The 24,029-nt window shown below is 39.6% G+C and overlaps 1 protein-coding gene across 1 annotated transcript in view; it reads right to left on the bottom strand.

The window, feature by feature from the left end:
- Positions 1-9,562: 9,562 nt before the first annotated feature.
- Positions 9,563-24,029, bottom strand: part of LOC119722720 (USP6 N-terminal-like protein) — a 59,182-nt gene continuing 44,715 nt past the window's right edge. Inside the window, exons 9-14 of the mRNA XM_038192988.1 lie at positions 20,813-20,933; positions 19,926-20,020; positions 18,368-18,533; positions 17,544-17,660; positions 16,482-16,633; positions 9,563-11,441 (exon numbers count right to left, since the gene is read on the bottom strand). Of these exons, the coding sequence (XP_038048916.1) occupies positions 10,401-11,441; positions 16,482-16,633; positions 17,544-17,660; positions 18,368-18,533; positions 19,926-20,020; positions 20,813-20,933 (1,692 nt within the window). The 3' untranslated portion in view covers positions 9,563-10,400. The remainder of the gene's footprint in view (positions 11,442-16,481; positions 16,634-17,543; positions 17,661-18,367; positions 18,534-19,925; positions 20,021-20,812; positions 20,934-24,029) is intronic.

Genomic DNA, 24,029 nt, shown 5'->3' with positions numbered 1-24,029 from the left:
TGCAAGGGGTTAAACCTTGCTTTTTTAGTGAAATTTGGTCAAAAATTAACTTTTCTCGAAACAATACAGAAATTCCTTTGAAGTGTCCATCCATCCAGAAATCGCATTGGAATGTGTTCTAAGGTCCATTAGGTATCTTTCCTGCAAGTTTCAAGCAATTTCATTTTTTGGCCAAAATTGAAAAAAATGCAAGGGGTTAGCCTTACTTTTTTAGTGAAATTTGGTCCAAAATTAACTTTTCTCAAAACAATACAGAAATTCCTTTGAAGTGTCCATCCATCCAGAAATCGAATTGGAATGTGTTCGCAGGCCCATTAGGCATCTTTCCTGCAAGTTTGAAGCAATTTTATTTTTTGGCCAAAATTTGAAAAAATGCAAGGGGTTAGCCTTACTTTTTTAGTGAAATTTGGTCCAAAATTGACTTTTCTCGAAACTAGACAGCAATTCCTTTTAAGTGTCCATCCATCCAGAAATCGAATTGTAATGTGTTGTAAGGTCCATTAGGCATCTTTTCTGCAAGTTTCAAGCAATTTCATTTTTTGGCCAAAATTGAAAAAAATGCAAGGGGTTAACCTTGCTTTTTTGGTGAAATTTGGTCAAAAATTAACTTTTCTCAAAACAATACAGAAATTATTTTGAAGTGTCCATCCATCCAAGAAACGAATTAGAATGTGTTCTAAGGTCCATTAGGCATCTTTCCTGCAAGTTTGAAGTATTTATATTTTTGGCCAAAATTGAAAAAAATGCAAGGGGTTAGCCTTACTTTTTTAGTGAAATTTGATCAGAAATGGACTTTTCTCAAAACAATACAGAAATTCCTTTGAAGTGTCCATCCATCCAGAAATCGAATTGGAATGTGTTCGCAGGCCCATTAGGCATCTTTCCCGCAATTTGAAGCAATTAAATTTTTTAGCCAAAATTGATGAAATTTGGTCAAAAATTAACTTTTCTCCAAACAAGGCAGAAAATCATTGGGATTCAGCAGGAGCATCAATCTATATTCAAACACCCATGCGCAGTTGATAGGATCTAATTACAGGCATGTGTGGTTAAGCTTCAGAGCAACTTGTCCTCGCGGACTTTTTAAATTTGCAACTTTTCAAACTGCATCATTTTTCATAAACAGTTCTCCATCTTGGACGATTTACAGCCTTTTATAGCAGACTTGTTATCAAAATGTAGCCAACAACATTCCCCAAAGGTCTATATAAATGACGTCATCTTAAGACGATCAGACTCAAAATTATAACCCCTCCAATGAAGGGGGGAATTTCTTTTTTTGCGGTGTTTACTGCGAATTTGCAGCACAAATACTTGGCCGTAAATGTCACAGATTTGCATTCGCAATCGTTTTCGCACCAAGTGTGAACCAGCGTTACAAGTAGAATTATAAAGAACGTGCCATTTGGCTCCCGATTTTGGACTTATGGTTAGGAAATTAAGAGTTTAAGATTACTGTCGATAGTGGACTATATTGTTTTAAGAAGTATTTACCTCAGTACTGAAATGATTTCTTTTTGTAGAAGTAATGTACTAAACTTATCTGCAAAATGTACAAGTAGTGGCACCTAAGGTTTACACACATGCATATGTAAATATCAAAATTTCACAACTCTGTCAATGAAAGGTGATTTGGGAATTTTGTTTATCCTGAAAATTCACGTTATTGTTTGATGTTTCAAGTTAAGCTTTACAAAATAGTGTGGTGCTACTGCTTAATACATGTACATGTACTAGCAATTTTTTAAATACCTTAAATGGTGTACTTAATTGTACAAAATGAACAAAGAGTCAAATGAAAATGTACACCTTGAAAATGGTAATTATTCCACTCATGTAACCATGAAGTTCTTCCAGTTGAATAAAACATTTGCAGATTTTTCAAAAGCGTTGTTCAATGTTTTGCCTTATTTTTTTTATACCAACCTCTTAATAAATGTACCTATTTTCCACTGTTAAAGATGTTTCAATATTTCCTAGGACTTAACATAAAAAGGGCGTCAGAAAATTCTTTGTTCTTCCATGTATTAACGCAAATCCACAAAACCACAAAAAAAAAATTATAACAACCTCGTAACCCTAACCCCCTAGGCCCTTGTTGCTTACAACCATCCTCAATCCTCCAAAATCCTCCAAAATTTTCCAAAATTTTGCAACTCCGCCTAAATTTTTCAAAATTGTCAGACAGTCCTGCCTCAAAATGCATTCATCCTCAATCCTCCAAAATCCTCCTCATCCCAAAACTTTGCACTCGTGTTTAAATGAAGGATAACCAATGCCAAATCCTTCAAAATCATCAGACAGTCCTCCCTCAAAATGCATTCATCCTCAATCCTCCAAAATCCTCTTGTGCTTCAATCACCATTCATCCTCAATCCTCCAAAATCCTCATGTGCTTCAATCACCATTCATCCTCAATCCTCCAGAATCCTCATTTGATTCAATCACCATTCATCCTCAATCCTCTAGAATCCTCCAAAACCGCCAGGAGGATTTTGGAGGAGTGAGGTGGGTTAGGGTTAATACATTTACCTATTTTCCACTGTTAAAGATGTTTCAATGTTTCCTAGGGATTAACATGAAAAGGGCGTCAGAAAATTCTATGTTCTTCCATGTATTAAAACAATTCCACAAAACCACAAAATTTGACCACAATTTTCTTCCAGAATTCCAATACACTAAAAAAGTTGGGAACAATAAATGCCCCTTGACATACATTTGTATGTGGCAGGGTATTGAAAAAAATATTGCAAACATCTGTCTGCCTTTCTTAGAACAAAAACAAGCTTGACCTTAATTACTTAACATGTTATTTTTCAAATGGTTCTTAATGCAATAACAAAAGATGTATACTATGACAGAGGTTAAACACTGACCGTTTTATTACCACTCAATTGAGTTGTCTCTCTCCTTTATTTAGTTTAAGGTTTTACACAATGATTTCTGTACAAAAACATTCTGTACATGGTTAACTATGTTTTAATTGAATTGTAATTTACGGATAAAAAAAACATGACCCAGCCTCCCTAAGATTACTACCGAGGCTAGAGAAATGAAGATCAAATTCTTCTTGACAAGTCACTACAAGAAACACTACAAGGGCAGTTTAACAAAAAATTAAGACATTATTATAAGGGAAAAGATACAATGCCTGTTGTCTCGGGGAACACTGTGTATTGCAAATTTTCAGAGGCTAATGCACACAAAGACGGTAAGTGGTTGTCTAGATAATTTAAAATTTGACCTCGATCTTGTGTAATAGTCTTTCAATTGTGAGCATGTGCTTGTACTGTAACAGTTGTATGCATTTTCAATTTAGCCCCTTTTAGGGCTTGTCAAAAATGGTTTTAAAGATACCCAAAGACCACATCACAACCAAAAAACCCACTAAAACTTTCTGCAAAATTGAATAGCGAACCATGAGCCGAAATATATTGGTATGTAGGGAGTACTAGTACTCCGGTTGGTACATTTAGAAACAACGTAACACATAACAACTGAATTAGGTCGATTATGCCACTTTGCCATCAATTTGAGGTACATGTATGTAGGACGATAGCAAGTGATGCTTGAATATATATTGGCAAGTTTTTGAAACTCTGATGTGCCGGTGAACTGAAGGTAGCATATTAAATTGTGCGATTTGACGTTAACTGTCCTGATCAAGGAGCTGGGGCCAGACGGGGTGCACGAAGCGTTACTGGGGTAAAATGTGCAGGGGGAAAACAGGGGGTCTCATTTTATGGATGATGGCACTCAATGCGTTTTTAGCAATAAAAAGCTCATTTTTTTTCTCCAGCACTGGTCGAGAGAAGGGGTGGGGGGGGGGGGGTATCAGATCCATTTCCCCCCCCCCCCATTAGTAACACCATTGGCAGGGTGTGTTGAGGGTGAAGAGTGCATTAACTGGGGCTAATTTCATGCAACTGCCAAGCAAAGAAATTCAATAAGCAAAATCTAGGTTACCAGCCAAAATGTGCACTATACATCGCTTATGACTGGTACTCGGCTTATCTTTGCTCTGCACATTTTGGGTGCGTTCGATTAGCTCAACCGGGTCGACTCGGGTCAGCCCCGTGCCGTTCGGTCAGCTCTGACGTCATTCTCAGGGCTCACCCAGGTCAGCCACCACAGACCCTGCTCGTGGAGCAGAGTCAGTGGTGGAAATACATCACTTGCATGCAATGCTTATTCTAAGAAGGGGACAAATATGGCGGCCGTTCAGCCGAAAAGATCCAGTGGACCCCAAAATCAAGTTTATTTGAAGTGTAAACAATTATTTATTGATCTCATTGCGAGTTTAGAGGCTGTAAATCCAGCCCGACGTTGTTACTTTTGCGATTGACAGAAAAGCAGTAAATCTGAAAAGAAGGACTCAGTCCGAAAAGGGTGTTTTGTCAACGGCTACGGACGTCACATGAGAATCGTGATGACAGAGTTTGAGCGTTTGATTAGCCCGGCTGTCGTGGCTAACCCATCTGCCTTTACCCGAGTCAATCCGGGTGAGCTAGAACGCACCCATACTTGCCATTAAGCTGTATTTTTTGCTAAGCTGTAGTTATAGTCTACGTACTGTAATTGAACCCTGGTGCAGGTCGAGTTGGGCAGTAAAGTTGTTTGCAACCGAGTAAAAACAAAATGATGCAAAGTGAGTTGGAGTGAGAATGAGCACTGGATTAGGGTTGTGTAGGGTTGTGCAGGGTGCTGTGGGTGTATACTGTATTATTTGGTGGTGCTGGACAGGGTGAAAAATTGGGCTTCACTGGGTGCAGGTCTGGAGTTGATGGGTAAGAAATGGGTTGAGAGAGGTGGTGGATGGGGTGAGAAATTGGGCTTCACTGGGTGGAAATGGGTGCAGGTCTAGAGTTGGATGGGTTTAAAATGGGTTGTGAGAGGTGGTTGATGGGGTGGGTAGCAGAGTGCAAGACCAGAGGTGCTGGGTTGAAACAGTGAAAGAAAAACTGCAAAGGTTTTCAAAAATCAACGAAAAAATGAAGGGTTAAAACTAAAACAGCTAAAAATGGAGATGACAATTATACAACAAGTGGAGTTACAAAAAAGATTCACAGATATCCACCGTACATATTGAAGTGCAACAGGCCCTAATTATCCCAACTTTGTTTATCACACACTCAAAATAAAAGTATGAAATGACTGGGTTATTTGATAAATATTGCTATTCAAAAGAATAATAAAAATGAGTACAATTAGTCAACACGTAACTTTTGTTGACGGTACGCATGTATGATGAAGAGTATTATAGAAAGAAATGGTAATTGCATCTCTTGAGATTATTCTCTAAGAATATTATTGAAATCAGTTCCATGTTGGTTTTATAAGCTAAATTAAAAAAACAGGTAAATGTAATTCAATTATAGTCATTTTTTGCCCACTCCAAGGAGTATAACTCTTAAAAACGGTTCAAAGGAAAATAACCACCACAAAAATGGAAATTCTGCATTTTGATACCTCATTTACAAATATTTGTAATAACCACTTGTTGTAGTAAAAATAAGTTGTTTGTTTGTGATTTGTTGTCCAAAAAAAACCCTGCTGTAAAAAGAAGAAAAAGTTGTGTTTTTTTTAAAAATGCTTTTCACTTTTTTTACCCTAACTGGAGACTAGAGCTATGAATTTGCACTTCAAATCTTCTAATTTACAAAACATTCCATTTTTCTCAATGATTTGTTTTACTTCTTGTGTTTTTTTTTTATAAATACTACGTCATTATTGTAATTATTTCATTTTCTTTCTGCATATACATAATAACGGCTCTGCGAATAAAAGTAATATACAATATACAAATGAACTTCATAAGTTAACCCTAAAAGCATTAAAAAATAAATGCACTTCCTACAATAGTGAGTTTCGGCTAACAATGAATCGAGTCGACCTTTTTTTGTCATCTGGCTTTAAGGAAAGAACTCAGTTCAGTCCACCAATGACCTTTACATCACTATCTTCACTTCATCAATCTGTCTTACGCTACAAACAACTTCACATAAAGAAGCATTCATTTTATACATATATACACAGCAAGATTAGGAATAAAACAGGACAGATTCCCAGTTTTTGAAAAGAGTATTACACCCTCTATGGGCTCCGTGCGCCAACGAAAGAGGGCGCCCTTTTACCTAGCAACGACGGCCAATGGGCGGGACATTTCGCTGGTTGACGTGCACCGTTCCTTGTGTACGCACGTACATGTACACCAGGGGATTTGTACTATGTGCACGTAGTGGCCACGCGTCGCAGCAAAATTGCAGTCAGGCAAGATGGCGTTGGTCGGTCACCCCCAACTGTACTTTCTTTGTCGGTGAGAAGGTACTTGTGAACGGAGCGGATATGACCATTTTTGGGCTTTTTGTTCACTGGCTTGTTATATGGCACTCCTTTCTGGGCACACTATTTTACTAAAGTAGAGTGTTCATGTGACCAAAAAAAGTGAGACTTCCAAAAATTTGGTTTCAATCAAATTTTTTTCCGTGTTGTATAAAATTGGAAAACGAATCAGAACAAAAGTGCCACAGGGTGTCCGTGTACAGACTCTGGGCATGAACAGTACATGGCACGTTGTGACCACTCTCAAAAACCTCAGCGGGATAGAAACACAATGTGCATGTAGTGGTTTGAGCATGTACTGCACGAAGCATGCACAGCATATTTTACTCTGAACATGCAGAATGCATAGCATCTTCGCGTGAGCGCCAGGCACCGTCGAAATACCGGTAGCGTTTGAATGTCTTTTCAAGTAGTCTCCCCCAATTTCCTAATCCATATCCGTCAACAATAGCATCATGCATCTCACTTGGCATGAACTCAAAAATGACATAATTTCACCCAAACGAGAATTGGTCAAAAGCCTTTGTCATCTAAGTGTAACCGTGGCAACGTGGGACACACACAAAAAAGGATTGGAGCAGTGAGCTTAACACACTATGCTTACAATCCATGTTTTGATATTAACATTATTACATATTCAAAATGTTGTCACGACAACCGCCTAGCAACCCTACTCACATATGTACAAGTGACGCTACTAAAACGGCTATAAAATGATTATAAAAAGGAAACTTACATGAATGTTTATCTATCTTCAATTCTCAACATGTCTTCTTCATCTTTGTACAAATATATAAAAAAGTGATTATTGGTTTATAACTGTGTGAGAAACAAGAGCCTCCTCTCTTTAAGAAAATTCACTAAAAAAAATGTTGATAGAAAAATGATCTGTAAGTCAACGCAAATCCTGCGAGGATAGTGCATAGATCATGTATCTTATCTACATGTGTCTCTTCTACATCTTCCTAGTGATATTAGTGACAGTGTTTATTATACTTTTGATTCAGCTGTTAATTTTGGATCATGACTTAAAGGGGCATTCCGTCCTTGAAAAGCGCCTAATTGGGCTACAAAAATGCATTTTAGTTGAACTTTTAATTGGAAAGAGCAACTATTAAGAGAACTACTAATATAAAAGAAGAATATAAACGTCCACACAACCATCCTTTACGAATGGGCCGTTTTGGTGTTATTGTTGCGAGAACAAATTTCGGGGTCAATATTTTGACTCTCAAAATGAGAAAATGCAATGTTTTCTGTTTAGTGCTCTGAAGATGACAGAAATTTAACAACTTTGCTTTCTTCATTTTCAAATTAGGCAATATAAACATTTGTAGTTGGTGCATACATGTACATAACTGGAAAGTTTATTTTACAAACCTTCAGCTGTTCCCAGTGAAAATTTCTTCTTTTTCCCCCCAAATATATTCCTCATTTTGATAGAGTGAGACACAAAGTGTTCCAGCCGGTTAGTACAGTATGCCACGCAAAGATACAAATGAACTATTTAATAAAAATTAAAAAATGAAAACCAGCCAACGAAATTAAACAATTATGTGAAAAAAAGAGAAAGCAGCAAATAATCAATGTATGAAAAAAATGAAGAAACAAAATATAAAAGATATAAATGATGACAATCAAGTGCCAGATGAAATCCTTTTAGAGGAAAATAATGGGCAAGAAAGTTCAGAAGTCAAAACCACATTTTGGCTGCTTTTGTCAGGCAGATAGTTGTCTCAAGATTATTATTATTTTTTTCTGCAGCAGGTCAGATTTGTGTTGGAAAATGCATAATTATTGGAATCTCAGCTGCCTTCAGTCAATTGTTACAGAAACACACACAAATTATAAATAAAACCCATTGAAACTTTTGTCACTACACAAAATACTGACAACTAACAGTAGCTAAATAGACCAATGCAAGTAACACACACACGCAGTTGCGTATCGACCTCTCATCGTGCACGTCCCATTGTCCCTCATTTCCTTTTTAGGAAGACTCCCATATGTTTTGTACACGACCCCAATCGCGGACGTATGCTGGGAATCGTGGACGATATTGTTCTCTTTTGTTCTCCGTCATTTTTTGAATGCCTTACACGCTTACCAATATGTCAAAACTTCACAAGCAATTTTTTTTTTGGATTTTGTTTTCACTGCCTTCATTCAGCAGCAGCAAAACTACAACTGTCTGACGTAAATCGCAACCTATTACAAGAACTTACATGTAATCGCATAATTCAGTTTATAGTTTACAAAAATGTGCCCGCCGGATTAAAGCCTTTCCCAAGTTTCAGACCGTGTTTTGGTGCTAGCTTTAAAATACAACCCTATCCCAACAGAATTTAACTAACAAAGCTGGTTTGGTGTTACTAGCACATTGGCAATGATCATTCAATGGATATGGATTAAATGATATCGTCTAAGCTTACACCCAAAAGGCCCTTCATTTTTGTTTTTCAAGTACATGTACACTTCATAAGAGAGCAAAGCATCTTTCCTGAAATTTATGTCCTAACTAGTTACAAATTATCCTTTCAATTGTGTTGGGTTTGCTCACATAATAACTGTGTATTTGAAGGATATGGCATGACTAAATTGAATGGACACCTAGGGGGGTGCATTTACGGGTAGTATGGAAACCAGTTACCCGATTGAAAAAAACAACACGGGTACCTGTTAAAGAAACCCGACCCCAAATTTCAAATCTCGGAAGTTGCTGTTCAGATTGTCCATAAAGGTCCGCATGATAATACTACCACATCGGTGCGTCAATACAGCAAGATACAAGTGTGTACAGTGAGCTTTATAGCTTTATGGTGAAAACTGCAAATTCTGCGAGCGTCATAAACGTGAAACCCGTTTTATTTTCCATGTAGCCTGGCTATCATTTTCAAAATTCCCCAGAAATGACATTCAAAACCTTTCTTTATCATTGTCTGAGAAGTTACTGAGGAATTTGAAAAGTTGGTTACGGGTACCCGATCCCATAATCTGGAACCGGTTCCTGACATTAGTGGTCGGGTACCGGTACCCGGTTCCGATGCACAGCCCTATGGAAACCATCATTTTACAGAATTACAATAAGTTCTACATGTGGGCAATTCCACGGTTTCTCACGCTACGAAAATGTAACGTGAGTAACCAATTTTGTGCGTCTTGTTTACCATAATTACACATTTTTCTGGATGTCATCTTTGGTGCTTAGGTAGGTCTAAGTCTAGTCTATCTACCATGGGGATAACAGTTATTAAACCTTTTCAGTAAGGTAATTACAGCCCAAGGAAACTCAAAAGTACATCAAAAATGTTACGTGAGTAACCGTGGAACTGCCCGTATACACGTGTGATCGCCGCAGCATGAAGCAACCTTTGAATAACTGTTTTAGAAATCATTCCAATCTGGAATGACATTGAAGGTTGTCGACATTTCGTAACTACATGAAAACATGAAACCGCATTCGTTATTTCAAACCAGAGATTTCGACAAAGCCACACCAAAAACTGCAATTGAAGAAAACATGACGAAACGTTCAACACTTCGTAAAATTTTGAAAAATTGATCGCAGGATGCATCACAAGTTGCAACATGTTACGTGTCGCAACTTGCGTTACGAAGCATTGAAGCGTTTCATGAAATCAAGTGCTGCTCTAGTCAATGACGACTTTACATGTACATCACAAAATTCAGAAAATGACATGTACATATGGTTGGAAAGCCCATGATATTTGGCAAATATCATTTGTTGAATGTGAACTGATGTAATATGCATACTAATAATTTTAAGGAACCTCACGACATTAAAGTGTTGATTTTATTCCAATTTATACGGGAAAAAAAATGTCATTAGCGTGTCAACATATATCCTGAATTTGCGAAAGTTGTCTTTAAAGATCTTTAGTCTCTACGCTGAAGGCCCCATTACACATGAATCAATAGGTCTACTTCTAATCACCTTTTATGAGAACAGGTCATGTAATGTTTTTGTTAAAGGGGTAATAACTTGTTACAGGTAGATAAATACAAAAGTAGGCTACATTAAACCTTTACTTACTTTGTTATATGTAAGTTGTTTGAGTCTTGAAATATGGCACTCCGTTGACAGGGCTGTGTAGGTTTTTTGGTCGGACCGCTGGACCATCGACTTTCCCTTGTGTGGTGAACATGCTGCCACCGTAGGTTTCTCTGTCGGGAGTGGTACGCCGGACTCGATAGGGTGAGCCTTCGCCGTCAAAATGATGTAGCTCACTCACAGGTAGGGTCCGGGGTGGAGGGGGCGGGGGCTGATGTGTGGAGTGGGGGGCGTAGGAGGGGCCACCATAAGGGGAGTATTTCACTGGGGATGGTTGGGGGGAATGAGTCTCTCTGTATGGAGAGCCGGTTCTACCAGCAGTCGTGCGAACGGGTGAGTTGCTGGCAATCATACGGGTTGGAGAGCGACTCTCTCCTTGAGTTGACGACGTACTAGCGACGTGAGCAGGGTCTCCCCTGCTCGCTCCGTTACTCCGAGCAACCCGGGCTGGGGAATTTCCTGCCACAGGTGTGTACATTAATGTCTCGTGCTCCCCTAATGTAAACGGCTCTTGGTCGGTTGGGGTGTTCAATCGTTCTAACGATTCCTCCATATCAACCTCGTAGGTATCGTTATAATACACATCAATGTTGTCGTAGAGGGATGACCGACGCTCCATGGGGTCCGACATGGTCGGGCTTGACGGGGGGAGACTCTGAGGCCGGTCAGCCGGCGGTGAGCTCAGGCTTGCCTGCAGGGTTCGCTTGTCTGATCGGCCGCCGCCGTCCAGGACCCTCAGCCGGGCCTCGTACTCCAAGAAGTCCTTCTGCGTGGGTGTGTGGTCCTCTTCGTCGTCGGTCCTGGGGGGCGAGCGGGGCTGGCGGAGCCCCTGCATGGGGTCGGCCATCAGGGCCCCGGCCACCTGGTTGGAGAACTGGCTCTCGAAGGAGGTGACGCTGCTGTAGTAGTTGTCCTCCGACTTGTTGCGCTTCTCCGGCGAGGTCTGGCGGGAGGTGGAATTGGACACGGACAGGGTGGTGCTGGGTGAGGCGGTTGGTGTTTGGGACGTGCTGGATGAGGAGGCCACCTGTGATTTGGTAAGGTTTGAAGGAAGGGTGTTGGGATTGAAGTCAGACCAGGGCGGAGGGACAACAATGATAGCGGAAAGAGACGGGGGAAGGAGAGGGTGTGAGAGAACAAAGCCAATGTTAATGACCTGGCAATGCACCAAATGAGAAGCGAGTGTTAGTGAGTAAAGCAAGTGATCAGATTGTACATTTTGTTCCAACAGGATAAAAAAAAAACTTTAAAAGTCAGTTAACAAGACACATACGACATTATTCATTGGTGAGATTCTCAGCAAATTATGCAACGGAAACCCGGGCAAAGCAAGTTGCACACGCAAGCTATATTAAGAGCATATCTCTGAAAAGGGTGCTCCTACGGAATCTGTAACTGAGATTTTGGGAAATGGCCGTCTTTTCTTCTCGTCCCCAACCACACACACAAAAACACACAAGATTAGAGTCAAAAGCAAAAACAACTGAATATCAGAACAGAAAAAGCAAATGCTGTCAAGCTATTGAGAGAGAATTGTGGTTTAAGGAGATAAATCGGTACAGCTGCGCCACAAATTGGTTTTGAAAACCACCAACACTACGGGGTACGTGAAATGACTTGTATGTTGGCATGAGATGAGGTTGGGCGCATGTACCAAATGGGTCAAATGAGAGATGTGAAATGATGGACTGGGTGAAAAATATGAAGCAAAGTTACAAACATATGATGATAAGACGTGCGGCTGTCTTCCAAGACATTGTTATTGCTACCAAGGAAAACTTATTTTGCTAATGTTGCCTGCTTTGTGCCAATGTATAAGCTCAAAGTTGAAAAAACTGATATATTAACTTGATTTGTCATTTTCCAAATAAAAAATGAATAGAGGGAGTATTTCAGGGGAAAAATAAAATCTTTACCATGGCAACAGAAAAAAAATGGATCTGAATGAGCAGGATTAAAAAAAAAAAAAAAAATCACACTACGAATCAAATGCTTTGGTTAGAAAATGATCTGCAAATGGCCATATACCACTGCTATATACTCAAACAGGAGGTTCATGTAAAGGTACAACAAAATCCAACAAAAACTCACGTGCACAATAACGGAAAAAGGCAAAGAAAAACAAATAAAATCAACAACAAAACAAATTAGCACAAGTACAAACAAAACCACTTCAGACTATGACATACATTTCTATTTTAATGCTAACAATAATGCTCTAAGAATACTCCCCTTGCAAAAACATTGGATAAACAATTCCTTTAACATGTTTAATAGAGAATTTCAAATCAGCTTTTCTAATCACCTCTCCTTTGCTAAAAATAAAAAGACTACTTTATCTTTTCAAAAATGAAGCTGGCGTAATTTCGATTTATTTACAAGCATGTGTGACAACTGAATGTGTGGTGGCCAGCACCAACATTTACAATTATCCCGAGCTGGACCTTGCAGTAAAATCGTTCTTACTAGCCTGCTGGGCTACATGTAGTTTACTGATTGTCTTCAAAACCCGCATAAACTGTAACTAAACCATTCTTTTAAAAATATACGTACAGACACTATTTTCAAGGTAAATCAGATCAAAGTAGGAAAATGGCCGAATATGTTTCTCAATGTAGCCCACTGGTAAAATTAACTTTTAACAGTCTACAACGTGCCACACACAAGGGCGGATCCAGGGGACAAAGGCCCCCCCCCCAAAAAAAAAACCAACCAAGTAACCAATTTTTTTGTTTTAATAAAGTGAACTTGCTATAAAGGCAGGCACTGCATACACCACCATCTTTTCCTCAAAAAAATATTGGTTAAAGCGGTCCGAAATCCCCTCGGATCGCACCACAGAGCATCTAGATTCCAACAATTTCGGGCCCCGAACCCCACGCCGTAACTTTTTGGACCCACTTTCTGGGGGACCAAACAAATTTTTGAACCTCCCCCCCCCCCCCCCCCCAAAAAAAATAATTGTGTTCTGGATCCACCCTTGGCCAGGCGTGAGCTAAAAACATGCCAAAGCAACTGTCAAAGTTTACAGGGTGTTTTGGGGGTGGTTTTTTTTTGGCCCATTTGGAAATCAATCGCGACAAAAGTTTATAATTTCTATGTACAATATCAGGACATTCTATATTCTGTATATCCTCATTTCTTTATCACTGTCTACATTTACCCACTAAAATATACCTCCTAGTGCTGAAGACTGCACAACAGCAGTCATAAGCCAAAATTGACGTGCGTACAGTACATGTCCAACTGCAGATACGCCAAACATGTCATATTCTTCAGACGTCTGGTAAATTATCATTAAAATGCAGATTTTGTCATTGTCTGTGACATTTTTGTACAAGTTATCAAAAACCAGGTTAACAACGACTGGAAAAATAGACACATAAATAGCGCCCCCTTCTGTCGTGCGTGGTTTACGTGTTATACTGTGTATTATTAGAAACTGCAATCATCCAATGTGCAAACTAAATTATGGCAACCAGTGCATGCTAGGCTCCCATGTGTTGTTAGTATTCTACTGAAACCAAGTTATTTATAGCATGTTTTACGTTTGAATGGATGTTCATCCTTGTTGACCAGAGAAACGAAGAAGGATCTTTTTCTCCCATTTTAAAATAATTTACACAAAATATCTAACTTTATATTTAAAGTATCATACTAGCTGTAAATTGTGTTCCATGGATAAATACAAAATTGTGTACATATACAAAAATATGATTTAACAGGGTTCGACCTTAACTTTTTTTGTTCACTAGCCAGCCGGGCTACTGAAACGGACTCTTAACTAGCCCGCGGGCATTTTCACTAGCCCGCTTTTTTTTCTTCTAATCTCAAATACACAATGGCGTACTTTCAGGCTCAATTCTGAGGCAATTTTGTCAGTGTTTTTGATTAACAGATCTAATAATTTAACCCTTTAAAACAGTGAAAAAAATTGGACACAAATTGATGGGGTTTTCTTTCTGAATGTAATGATTTTTTTTTTTCTGTGCGTTCATCTTTGCCGCATCCCAATAATTGTTCACTCGCCAGCCAGCCGGGCTAGTTAAGGAATAGTTGGACTAGCCCGCCGCTGTTTCGACTAGCATTTGGCTAGCGGGCTACCGCTAATTTCGAACCCTGTTTTAAGCATTTATATTTTTACTAAGAACAAAATCATTCAAAACTTCATTGATTCTTCTACCAAAACCATTCAGTTAATAATGTCTTTGGATAAAAATTCTTCATGACTACCGGTATGCCTTTGTTAATTTATAAAGATGCTGTTATTTTTTATATCAAACATAATTTTGAGTATTTAAAATGTAAAAAGTAAAACACTAAGTACTCGTACCTGCGGTTCGAGGTAGAAAATTAAAAAACTTAAAATGGCACCTTCCTTCAAGCACAACGTGCAAAAGACTCCGATCCGTTTATCATGCACCGTTAGTAAATGATCACAATTAGTAATTAATGCACACTTTGGCCACAGACGAAGTTCGGCATTCTTCGTGGATAAAAAAAATAAACCGATTTGAAATTAAGTCCGTCGTGACAACCAAAAGGATCTCTTATGGAGGGAGAAAAAAATATTCAAAAACTTACATGAAAGCGATATTTAAGGTATATGTCATGAATCATGCGTTGCCATGCCAACTAGAGAGGACGTACTACTCGCAGACGGCTTGAAACAACAAGAGTAACAGGAAAGACGGATTACGGAAAATGTTGCCCAGATTTTTTTTTTTTTTTAAAGAAATGGTGTACAGATCTGCTTTCAAAACCTGCCGGAAATTATGATAGGGCCTGGAAAATGTGACTTTTTTTGGGGGGGGGAGCTGGTGCAGACGACATAATTTGCTTGATGCATTATGAAGTGGGTGCATGAAGGAACCAGTTTTTTACTTCAACAGAGTACCAGGGAACTGCAACGATTTTCCCTGAAAGAAATTGCTGATAGCTTGTCTACTTTTGGAGAAAAGTGCAGGAGGTTTCACACGAATGGACACTTATGATAACAATGATAGTGAAAATTGGGAAAAATAATGATTTGGAATTTTTTTTTGCCTAAATTGGTTCTGTAACAACCTAGGCACCAACATATAGTTCAAGAAATGCAAGAAGTTGTTTTTTTTCAGTTGACCGAAAAGGGACATACGAATGAAACAAATATGAAACCGTCTCAGCTGATGATTGGGTCCAAACACAACAAATAGTGCAAAACAAGATGGAAAACTCTGGAACTGAAAACTCTGTAAAAAAAGGTTTGGCTATTTTCTTATCATCTGGTGGAGAATTAGAGAGTTCTTGTAAAGGGAATCGTGGGCTTAGTCACTGGTGATTTTGATTTCAATAAATAGTAATATATACAAATGACAGGCTACCGTAGTTTGCGGTAGCTACCGGTACCTAAATGGCGTGGGTTGCATTTATATTTGCTGGCAGCTAAATATACTGTAGATGTGTACCTCTGCAGTGACTTTTCCCCTCCAGTTTTTGTGAATATGCCAGATTGTCGTGAGGGTTTGTGGTTCAAATAATTTATTTTTTAAACAGAAAGTGACGACAGAAATGTCTATTTAAAAAAATAGCATACATGTAAGTACATAAATTCTGTATTTTGAAGGAAAAATTTTGGCACAATTTTTGAAAAATTAATCACAAATCTTTGACTTACTTTGTAAAACTCAATATTTTTTAATAAATATGGCCTGCCACGAACGATTTCAATAAATGAAATGAGAAAAACAGTAAGTACTTGAAATCTGTATTTTGAAGGAAAAATTTTGGCACAATTTTTGAAAGGTAATCACGAATCTTTGACTTACTCTGTAAAACTCAATATTTCTTGTAATAAATATGGCCTGCCAGCAAGGATTTCACTGAATGAAATGAGGATAACGCATATATATGAACATCACTGCATTGTCACAATTTGTATAGAAAAAAAAATAATCGTGCCAAATGCAAAAAAAACCAAACCACACAGCATGCGCAACTTTTGGCATGTTTTTGGATTATATTTCAAGGTCTTCACACGACGGCGACTGTCTAACTATCGTTTTGGCGCCCTCCTCCTCCTGTTTACCTGTTTGCCGCGGCCGTTGCTCAGATGCTGCATGGGGGAGCGCAGCCCCGTCGCCTGGCTGATGCTGGGGGTCCTGGACAAGCCAAACGGAACCTGGGGCAGTTCTGCGGTCTTGCCGATTGGGGGCGCAATCATCTTGGCTCGTCTTAATTCTGGAAGAGAAGATTTAAAGAACAAAACGTTTAGAAAAATCATACATGTGAATGGATCTAGCAAACGAGTCTTAACCAGTTTGCACCGGGATTATTTTGACACGGCGCCGGATTGTTTTTACAAACCTCGATGCCAGACGGGTTCAGGCCGTCATCTGTGGGTAGCACACCCTGATATTATCAGCCACGCTCGCTGCGAGCGGGTCGCAGACAGATATTTCTGGCCTCGCTTGTTGCGCGTTTATCGGTCATGAATACCGCAAAACGTTTGCGTGTATACACGTCATCCGACATAAACTCATTAACACTGACCCCAGCCATACACACTAAAGTGAATCAGCTGTTAGTGTCTGTGGCACCTTGCTGCATTGAGCCATCAACAATAGTGCATCAACTGCAAATTCTCAGACAATGGGAGCTTGTCCCATTAGCCACTTTGCGACGGGATTATTTTTGCCGAAAATTTCGATTTTTGCTAAAGGCAAAATTTTCTGGCCAACTTCTGATATACAGCCAAACGCCACAAATACTGATTCGCAAGAGTCATTTCTACAGTATTTGTACGATATTTCTTGCCGAAACCTCACATATTGGAATCTCCTATGGGCTCCGTGCACAAGTACCCCTTCAACGGCCAGAAAAGGAGAGTTGGGGGTGACCTAGACTGGTTCCCGATCCATCCACTGCATATTTCGAACGATCCAAAGTTATTGGGGGTGGGGATTAGTCTGGGAGACCATCAAGTTAAATTTAAACGTACGTGTATTTGCGCGCCCACGACGCCTGACGCTCACGCGAAGACGCTGTGGCTAATAGTTTTGGCACATTCAGGAAGTTGTGCGTACTTTGCGCCCTCTTTGGTTGGCCCACAGAGCCCATAGTGAAGTCTTGATTTATCAAGTGGAATTACCTGCCATAGCTTCCTGTAGCGATTCTATGACCTCATCATCCTTGTAGCCGAAGTTGTCCACGAGTTGCTCCTGGAGGTATCTGACGACCGTCTCCATGTCTTTCTTCAGCATCATCCCTGCATCACAACCAGTTAAAATAAGAAAAGTCTATTCTGCTACCCATACCTCCGACGATAAATCTCACAAATGGATGCTTTACATGTCCAGGGGAAAAAATCTTTAGGAAAAAAACAACAGTTTTAATTTTAGTATGATGTTAGTGATCAGGTTAACATTGCTGACATAAGGAATACACAGCATGGTCTGTCACAAAGCGAATACAGAGTGAGTAAAAAAAAACGAAACCAAAATGTCGGGACCATTGTTTTAGTGAAGTTCTGCATGTAGCACTTTCAAAATCTAGGATATGAAAGCCCAATTCATAAGCTTTCTTTCAGTACAAGAATCATTCACATCACTCATGTACTTTTCAAGTTACGGAGTTTTAAACACAACCGCCATTTTAAAGTTCTGTCCACGGATCACATGACGTCACACGCCATTTTAGGAGATACAACTTTGTTGCAAGGACACGACGATGTTGCAATGATTTCTAGATGATTATACAAATTAATGCATGCATTAATGAGATGCATGCATTAATGACGACCCTCAGACCGATCTTAAGTTAAGACGGTTTCAGCCATGTTGCTAAGAAAGTTAGGACGTGTTGAACGTGTCTTAAGTTTGGTGAAATCGATCCAAGGACGAGTCGTGAGTTAAGACGAGTTACCCTCCCTAAGAGGCATCTTAGAGTTTTGTAAAATCGGCCCCAGGTACTTACGTCTGTGCATCTTCATGAGGTTGAAGGACATGGCCACCAGGATCTTGTCTCCTTCCAGCATGTAGATGTCCCAGAGACGCAACGTTAACGTGAAGGGGACGCGGTCTAAGAAGCACTGGAAGAACCACTTCATGGAGTACAGGCTGGTGTGGATCTCCAACTTGTCCTGAAGGAGACAGGAGAAATATGAGGGCTGGTACAGGTTCCTTAAAGCTACAGCCCATCATTTGCAGCCATCCGAAAAAGTAACTGGCGTATTATTGTTGAAAAACATACTTGGTTGAAAGATAGTAAGTGGACTAAACTCCCTGTGAAATTATTCTTTCTGGCAAGCTATCATTTGAAGTAATCAACGAAAGAAGGCCTTTCCAACGGTGCGTCTTAAGACGCACCGTGGGAAAATTTAAATTAGTAGTTCGTTTTGTTATTCGGCGCAGCGCGCGCAAGCATTGGCACGACGCACAGGCGCGCGGTTGCTATAATTTGTCGGATCAGTGCGTGACATCGCATATAGCTGCAATTCAAAACAATTCAAAACATGATTCAGCAACTTTTGATTTGAAATTGAGATCCTAGAATGCTGTTTTTCTCGGAATATACAGCTGAAGCTGAGCTGAAACTTCATCAGGTTAGTTGTTCAGTATCCTTCATTAGATTTTGAACACTTTTGTTGCTTCAAACGAACAAAATGCACAAATTACAAATGACGGACTATATCTTTAACCAGTTCACGTCGGATGACGTGTACACAAAATTTTGCGGTATTCGGAATGGATGACAGATAAACACGCAATGAATGAGGCCAGAAATATCTGTCTGTGACCCACTCGCAGCAAGCGTGGCTGGTAATATCAGGGTGTGCTACCCGCAGATGACAGCCTGAACCCATCTGGCATCAAGGTTCATGAAAACAATCCTGCGCCTGGCTTCGGTCATGTCAAAATAATCACGGTGCGAACTGGTTAAGACTCATTTTGCTAGATCCAATCACATGTATTTAGGATCCATCCTCAATCCTTCAAAATCCTCCAATTGCCACCATGTAAAAAAAAAAATTGATACAGACTCATAAAGTCCTCCACAGTCATCTATTATTTCTTGCAGTTGTTCAGTGAAGGGGTGACCACTGCCTCAATCCTCAAAATCCTCAAACAATCATTGTCATAATACAATAAGAAATTGCCAATGATACCCAGAAGCAGTGTGGATGATGTCTAGCATACATTTGTAATTTTTGCATGGCTGAGCATACACAACATAAGGTGCAGCTTAAGGCCTTGACACAATACAGTTAGTCAGAATCAATGTCAAAATCTGGGGCCAAATTTTCAAAAGTGTTCACAATTATTTTGAAGATTTCCTAAAAATCTTAAAACCCCCCCAAAAAAATTGCCAGCACTCTAAAAAACAATATCAGCCTTGACAATTTTTTTTGCCCAAACCCAATCTGCCATGTAGATAATTATTTGACCAAAAAATAGATGATATGGTTTGAATGTACAATAAGCCTTAGAAGACTGAAAAGGGATTGATACGGTCAAGATGTCAGAATACTTACAAAGTTCTTCTTGACTTTCGGGAGGAACTTCTTCAAGATGCGCTCGTGGTGGTCCTGGTACCTTATCAGCTTGGGAAAACCAGGAATAAAGAAGCCTAAAACAAACAGGAGAAAATAACATCAAGTTAGAAGTTAACTTTGGTTAATGGAGGGGGTACGGTACCTTACACTCTTTCTAAATCTCCCCCATCTTCCAAAATGCCACCAGAGTACTAAAAGATTTTATTTTTGGAACTTCACAGGTATTCAAAGCATTATTTGTTTATTGCAATTTTGCACTTTGTCAATGCAAGTAATAACCCTAAGACTATCTGAAAAATACAAAAAAGGTTCAACCAATGGACGATGTGAGCCTTATGAACGTTTGAACAAAGAAGATTTCCTGTTGGTTGATTTTGGAACATTGAGGAAGTAGGGATCTATTGGAGGATTGAGGAATCTTAGCCTGCATCAGAATGTCTTGTCTACAGAGTTATTGTCTAGGTCGGTCAGAGATGAAACTGGCCTATGGGAAAAATAATCAGAAAATAGGCCGAACAAAAATGCCTGTCCGAAATCAGGGCCGCGCCGCAGTTACATGTGACGTGTACATGTACACGTAGGTATGTACTAGTACACACTTCAAGCCCTATTTCATCAAATTCGTTGAAATATAATTTTAAAAATCAGACTTTGCAGGGAAAAGATCGTCAGAATAATCAGAATTTTGTAAATACATTTGAACAAGTCGGATTTTCGATTATAGAGTCAGAAAACTTTCATCTCTGGTCATTACAGCTACGTGGGAAAAAAACTGACAAAACACGTAGCATAGCTCTGGATGCCCATTTTAGACACTGCCGAACTTGCAAAAAAAATGTCCATGGCATCCTGGTTAATGTACTTACCATGCATAGCATGCTTGGTGTCCGTCAGTAGGGCATGAAGGGCCCAGAATGCATCTTCCTCGTTCAGGTACATTAAGAGCAGAGCAGCGATTTGGCTCATGCCTTGACAGTACCCCACCTCCTGCAACAGACAAACCCAACCCCAAAAAAGAAGAAATATGTTAAAAAAGTAGAGACAGAGAGACAGACAAACAGACCGGCACAGTTAACCCTCCTATGCAAACATACATTCTGAGCAAAGTTGTCCTTTCAGTCAAAATCAATCAAGTGACTATTTTCAACAGTTAAGAGCTCCCAGCCTACAGAAAGCAGGATTGACTGGCTGTGACTGTTTATGTAACTTGATGCAGTGATGCTTTGACTGTTGGTGATTGATAAGCCAGTTGTGCCTACCAGTTACTTCTTTTGTCTGTTGACTGAATTTGACTAGTCACAGTGCTTGCTTGCAATATGATCTGACTGTTGGTGACAGGCCTGTGTAAAAGGCATGGCAGGGGAAGAGGATTGATTCTTGGACTGTCTGTGACTGTTCAGAGAGCAGGAGGGTTAATGGGAATAGTGAAGTTAGATTAAATCATGGTAAGGAAGTGTAACTGAGGATGGAACCATCTTTATATCCTATCATTACCAATGAATTTATTCACCAAAATTGTGACAAAAATCATGACAGGCTTGCCCAGGTGATACTGCCGATTATATCAGAATGCAGAAGATATAAGTGATAAAATTGTGAAACCTTCCATACTGTGAAAATGTTGGATTTTGAGGGAAAAAAAGGCTTTTTAAGTTGGTATTTCTATAGACCATTCACTGTAAGTGCTATCACTGTACACTCATGAAGGCCCTCTTCAATGGCAAAAGCACTGCACCAGTATTGGACAAAGCAACTACCCCTCGAACAAATGACTTCGTTTTGGTATTGGGGGAAAGTTTACGATTGGTTGAACTCTCTTTTTGAGAATGAGAACTCAAAGGGTATCAATTGGGTCTTCGGTGTTCCACAAGGGTCCGTACTCGAACCCGTTTTGTTCTCCTTGTCGATCCACTCGAGGACATTATCACCCGTCAATGTCATGGTCTAAACTCTGTTCATTATGCAGATGACTGTCAGATACATTTCTTGTGGCTCCCGTGTTGACTATTCATATGTAACTCACATTGACTGCTGTCCATACGAGATTCGTTGCTGGATGCGAACAAATATGCTAACATTGAACGACAGTAAGACTGAGATCTTATGGTTCACGCTTCAGAAATTCAAGTCTCCAAACTGTTGGGACTGAAGTGCGGGTTGGGGATGTCTGTACTATGGCCTCTGCCACAGTACAAGATCTTGGGGTGATGTTGGACTCAGCTGGAACCTTGGATGCTCGCATTTCTAGTGTTTGTAAGGTGGCGTCTCACTCACTGTGGCGGATTGGTAAACTTAGGAATCTTTTGGATCAAGTACATACTGAGAAACTAATACATGCATTGGTTACTCCCCGGTTGGATTATTGTAACAGTTTATTTTCTGGTTTATACGATTATCAGTTCAAGAAACTACAACGTATTCAGAATGCTGCTGCACGACTGGTAAAAGGGGAAATCTGGATCGTCACGTAGACATGACACCCATACTTCAGGAACTACATTGGCTTCCGCTGCAGGTTGAATCCGAGACCCTTTGTATTATTTTTAAACTTATATATGGTGAGTCAGCGGCATAGTACCGCACAGAGTTGATATCCGATCATGTGTCCAACATTCACACTATATAGCCATAGAGCTATATTAAATTACTAGAGCACTAACTTCGTGTACAAAGTAATGCCTGCTGGGCGCATCCATGTTTGTGCACAAACCTATGGAGACCTAGAAATTTTGTACGGCTATTTGCATTTCTGTGTTTGTATTCCATACCGGTGCGTTACCGAAGCCAATACGTCCAAAACTGAAACGCACGATCAGCAAATGAGCGTGTCATTTTGCTCTACACAAACAGCGCAACCAGTGCGCGTCCCTCCGCTGCAGATGCTTTTTGCCGTGACGCTTTTTGAACCGCCATGACGCGCTTAAGTTGTTTGCGTATCTTCTACTTGCGCGTTGCATGTAGAGTACACTTTTAAAATTCAATCCTTCTATTTTGATTGTGTTCTACAAACACGCACATGAATTCAAAATGTCTGCGCCCAGAGCGGCTTCAAAGCGTCTCCGCGCGCAGAATGAGGAGTTAGCACTCTAGTAATTTAATATAGCTCTATGGGTTAAGCTCAACCATGGTAAAGTTCATCCAAAGCCTAGCAAGACATACGGTGATCGTGCTTTTGCCATCTATGCACCGACTCGGTGGAACAGACTTCCAGCTTATTTAAGAAACATTACTGAAGTGGGAATTTTTAAATCACAGCTTAAGACTTTCTTTTTAAAAGGTATTTTATTTAACTACTTTTTAATTAACTGGTTTACTTTTTATGTGGCATTTATGTTTTGTAAAGCATTAGCTGGTTTATTTTTTATGTGGCATTTAAGTTTTGTAAAGCGTTTTGAGATTTCAAGGTAAAACGCTATATCACGAATAAAATATCATTAATTATTATCGTAAATTGTACAGTAAGGGAGACACCTTAGCGTCAGAAGCTACATGTATACCTTTAGAAGACATGTGGAATTAGGGAGACATTTCAATGTCTCCCTAATGCCTCAGCTCCTATTTAGATGCAAAATTTTACCATCGCAAATAGGCTAGATCGATTGCTCGTGGTCCAAGTGGTAAAAATACTAAAATTTGTGGGGGTAGGATAAGGTTAAATTGGGGTTAGGGGTAAGGAAAGTAAGAAAAATTGTGAGCACAAGTCTATAGGAATGTCTCCCTAATTGTATATTTTTTTGGTTATAATAATATTATTATTAATATCTTAACAAAAACTGTTGCCATTGAAGGGGGGCCTCAGGGAGTGTTACAGTGATGGCATGCTGGGAACGGTCTGTATGAGAGAAATAACACATCTAATCTTTGGCAGCTCACAAGTGTGGATGCAGAAGCTGTTGAGAATAATGAAACTACTTCTGAAAAGAGCTGACTTTCTGCCTCACAGTTTAAAGATATAGTCCATCATTTGTAATTGGCATTTTGTTCGTTTGAAGCAACAAAAGTGTTCACAATCTAATGAAGGACACTGAACAACTAACCTGATGAACTTTCAGCTCAGCTTCAGCTGTATATTCCGAGAAAAAC

Source organism: Patiria miniata, unplaced genomic scaffold, assembly GCF_015706575.1.
Source record: "Patiria miniata isolate m_02_andy unplaced genomic scaffold, ASM1570657v1 HiC_scaffold_16, whole genome shotgun sequence".
NCBI classification, from domain to species: Eukaryota; Metazoa; Echinodermata; class Asteroidea; order Valvatida; family Asterinidae; genus Patiria; species Patiria miniata.
This window is presented reverse-complemented; position numbering and strand designations above follow the sequence as displayed.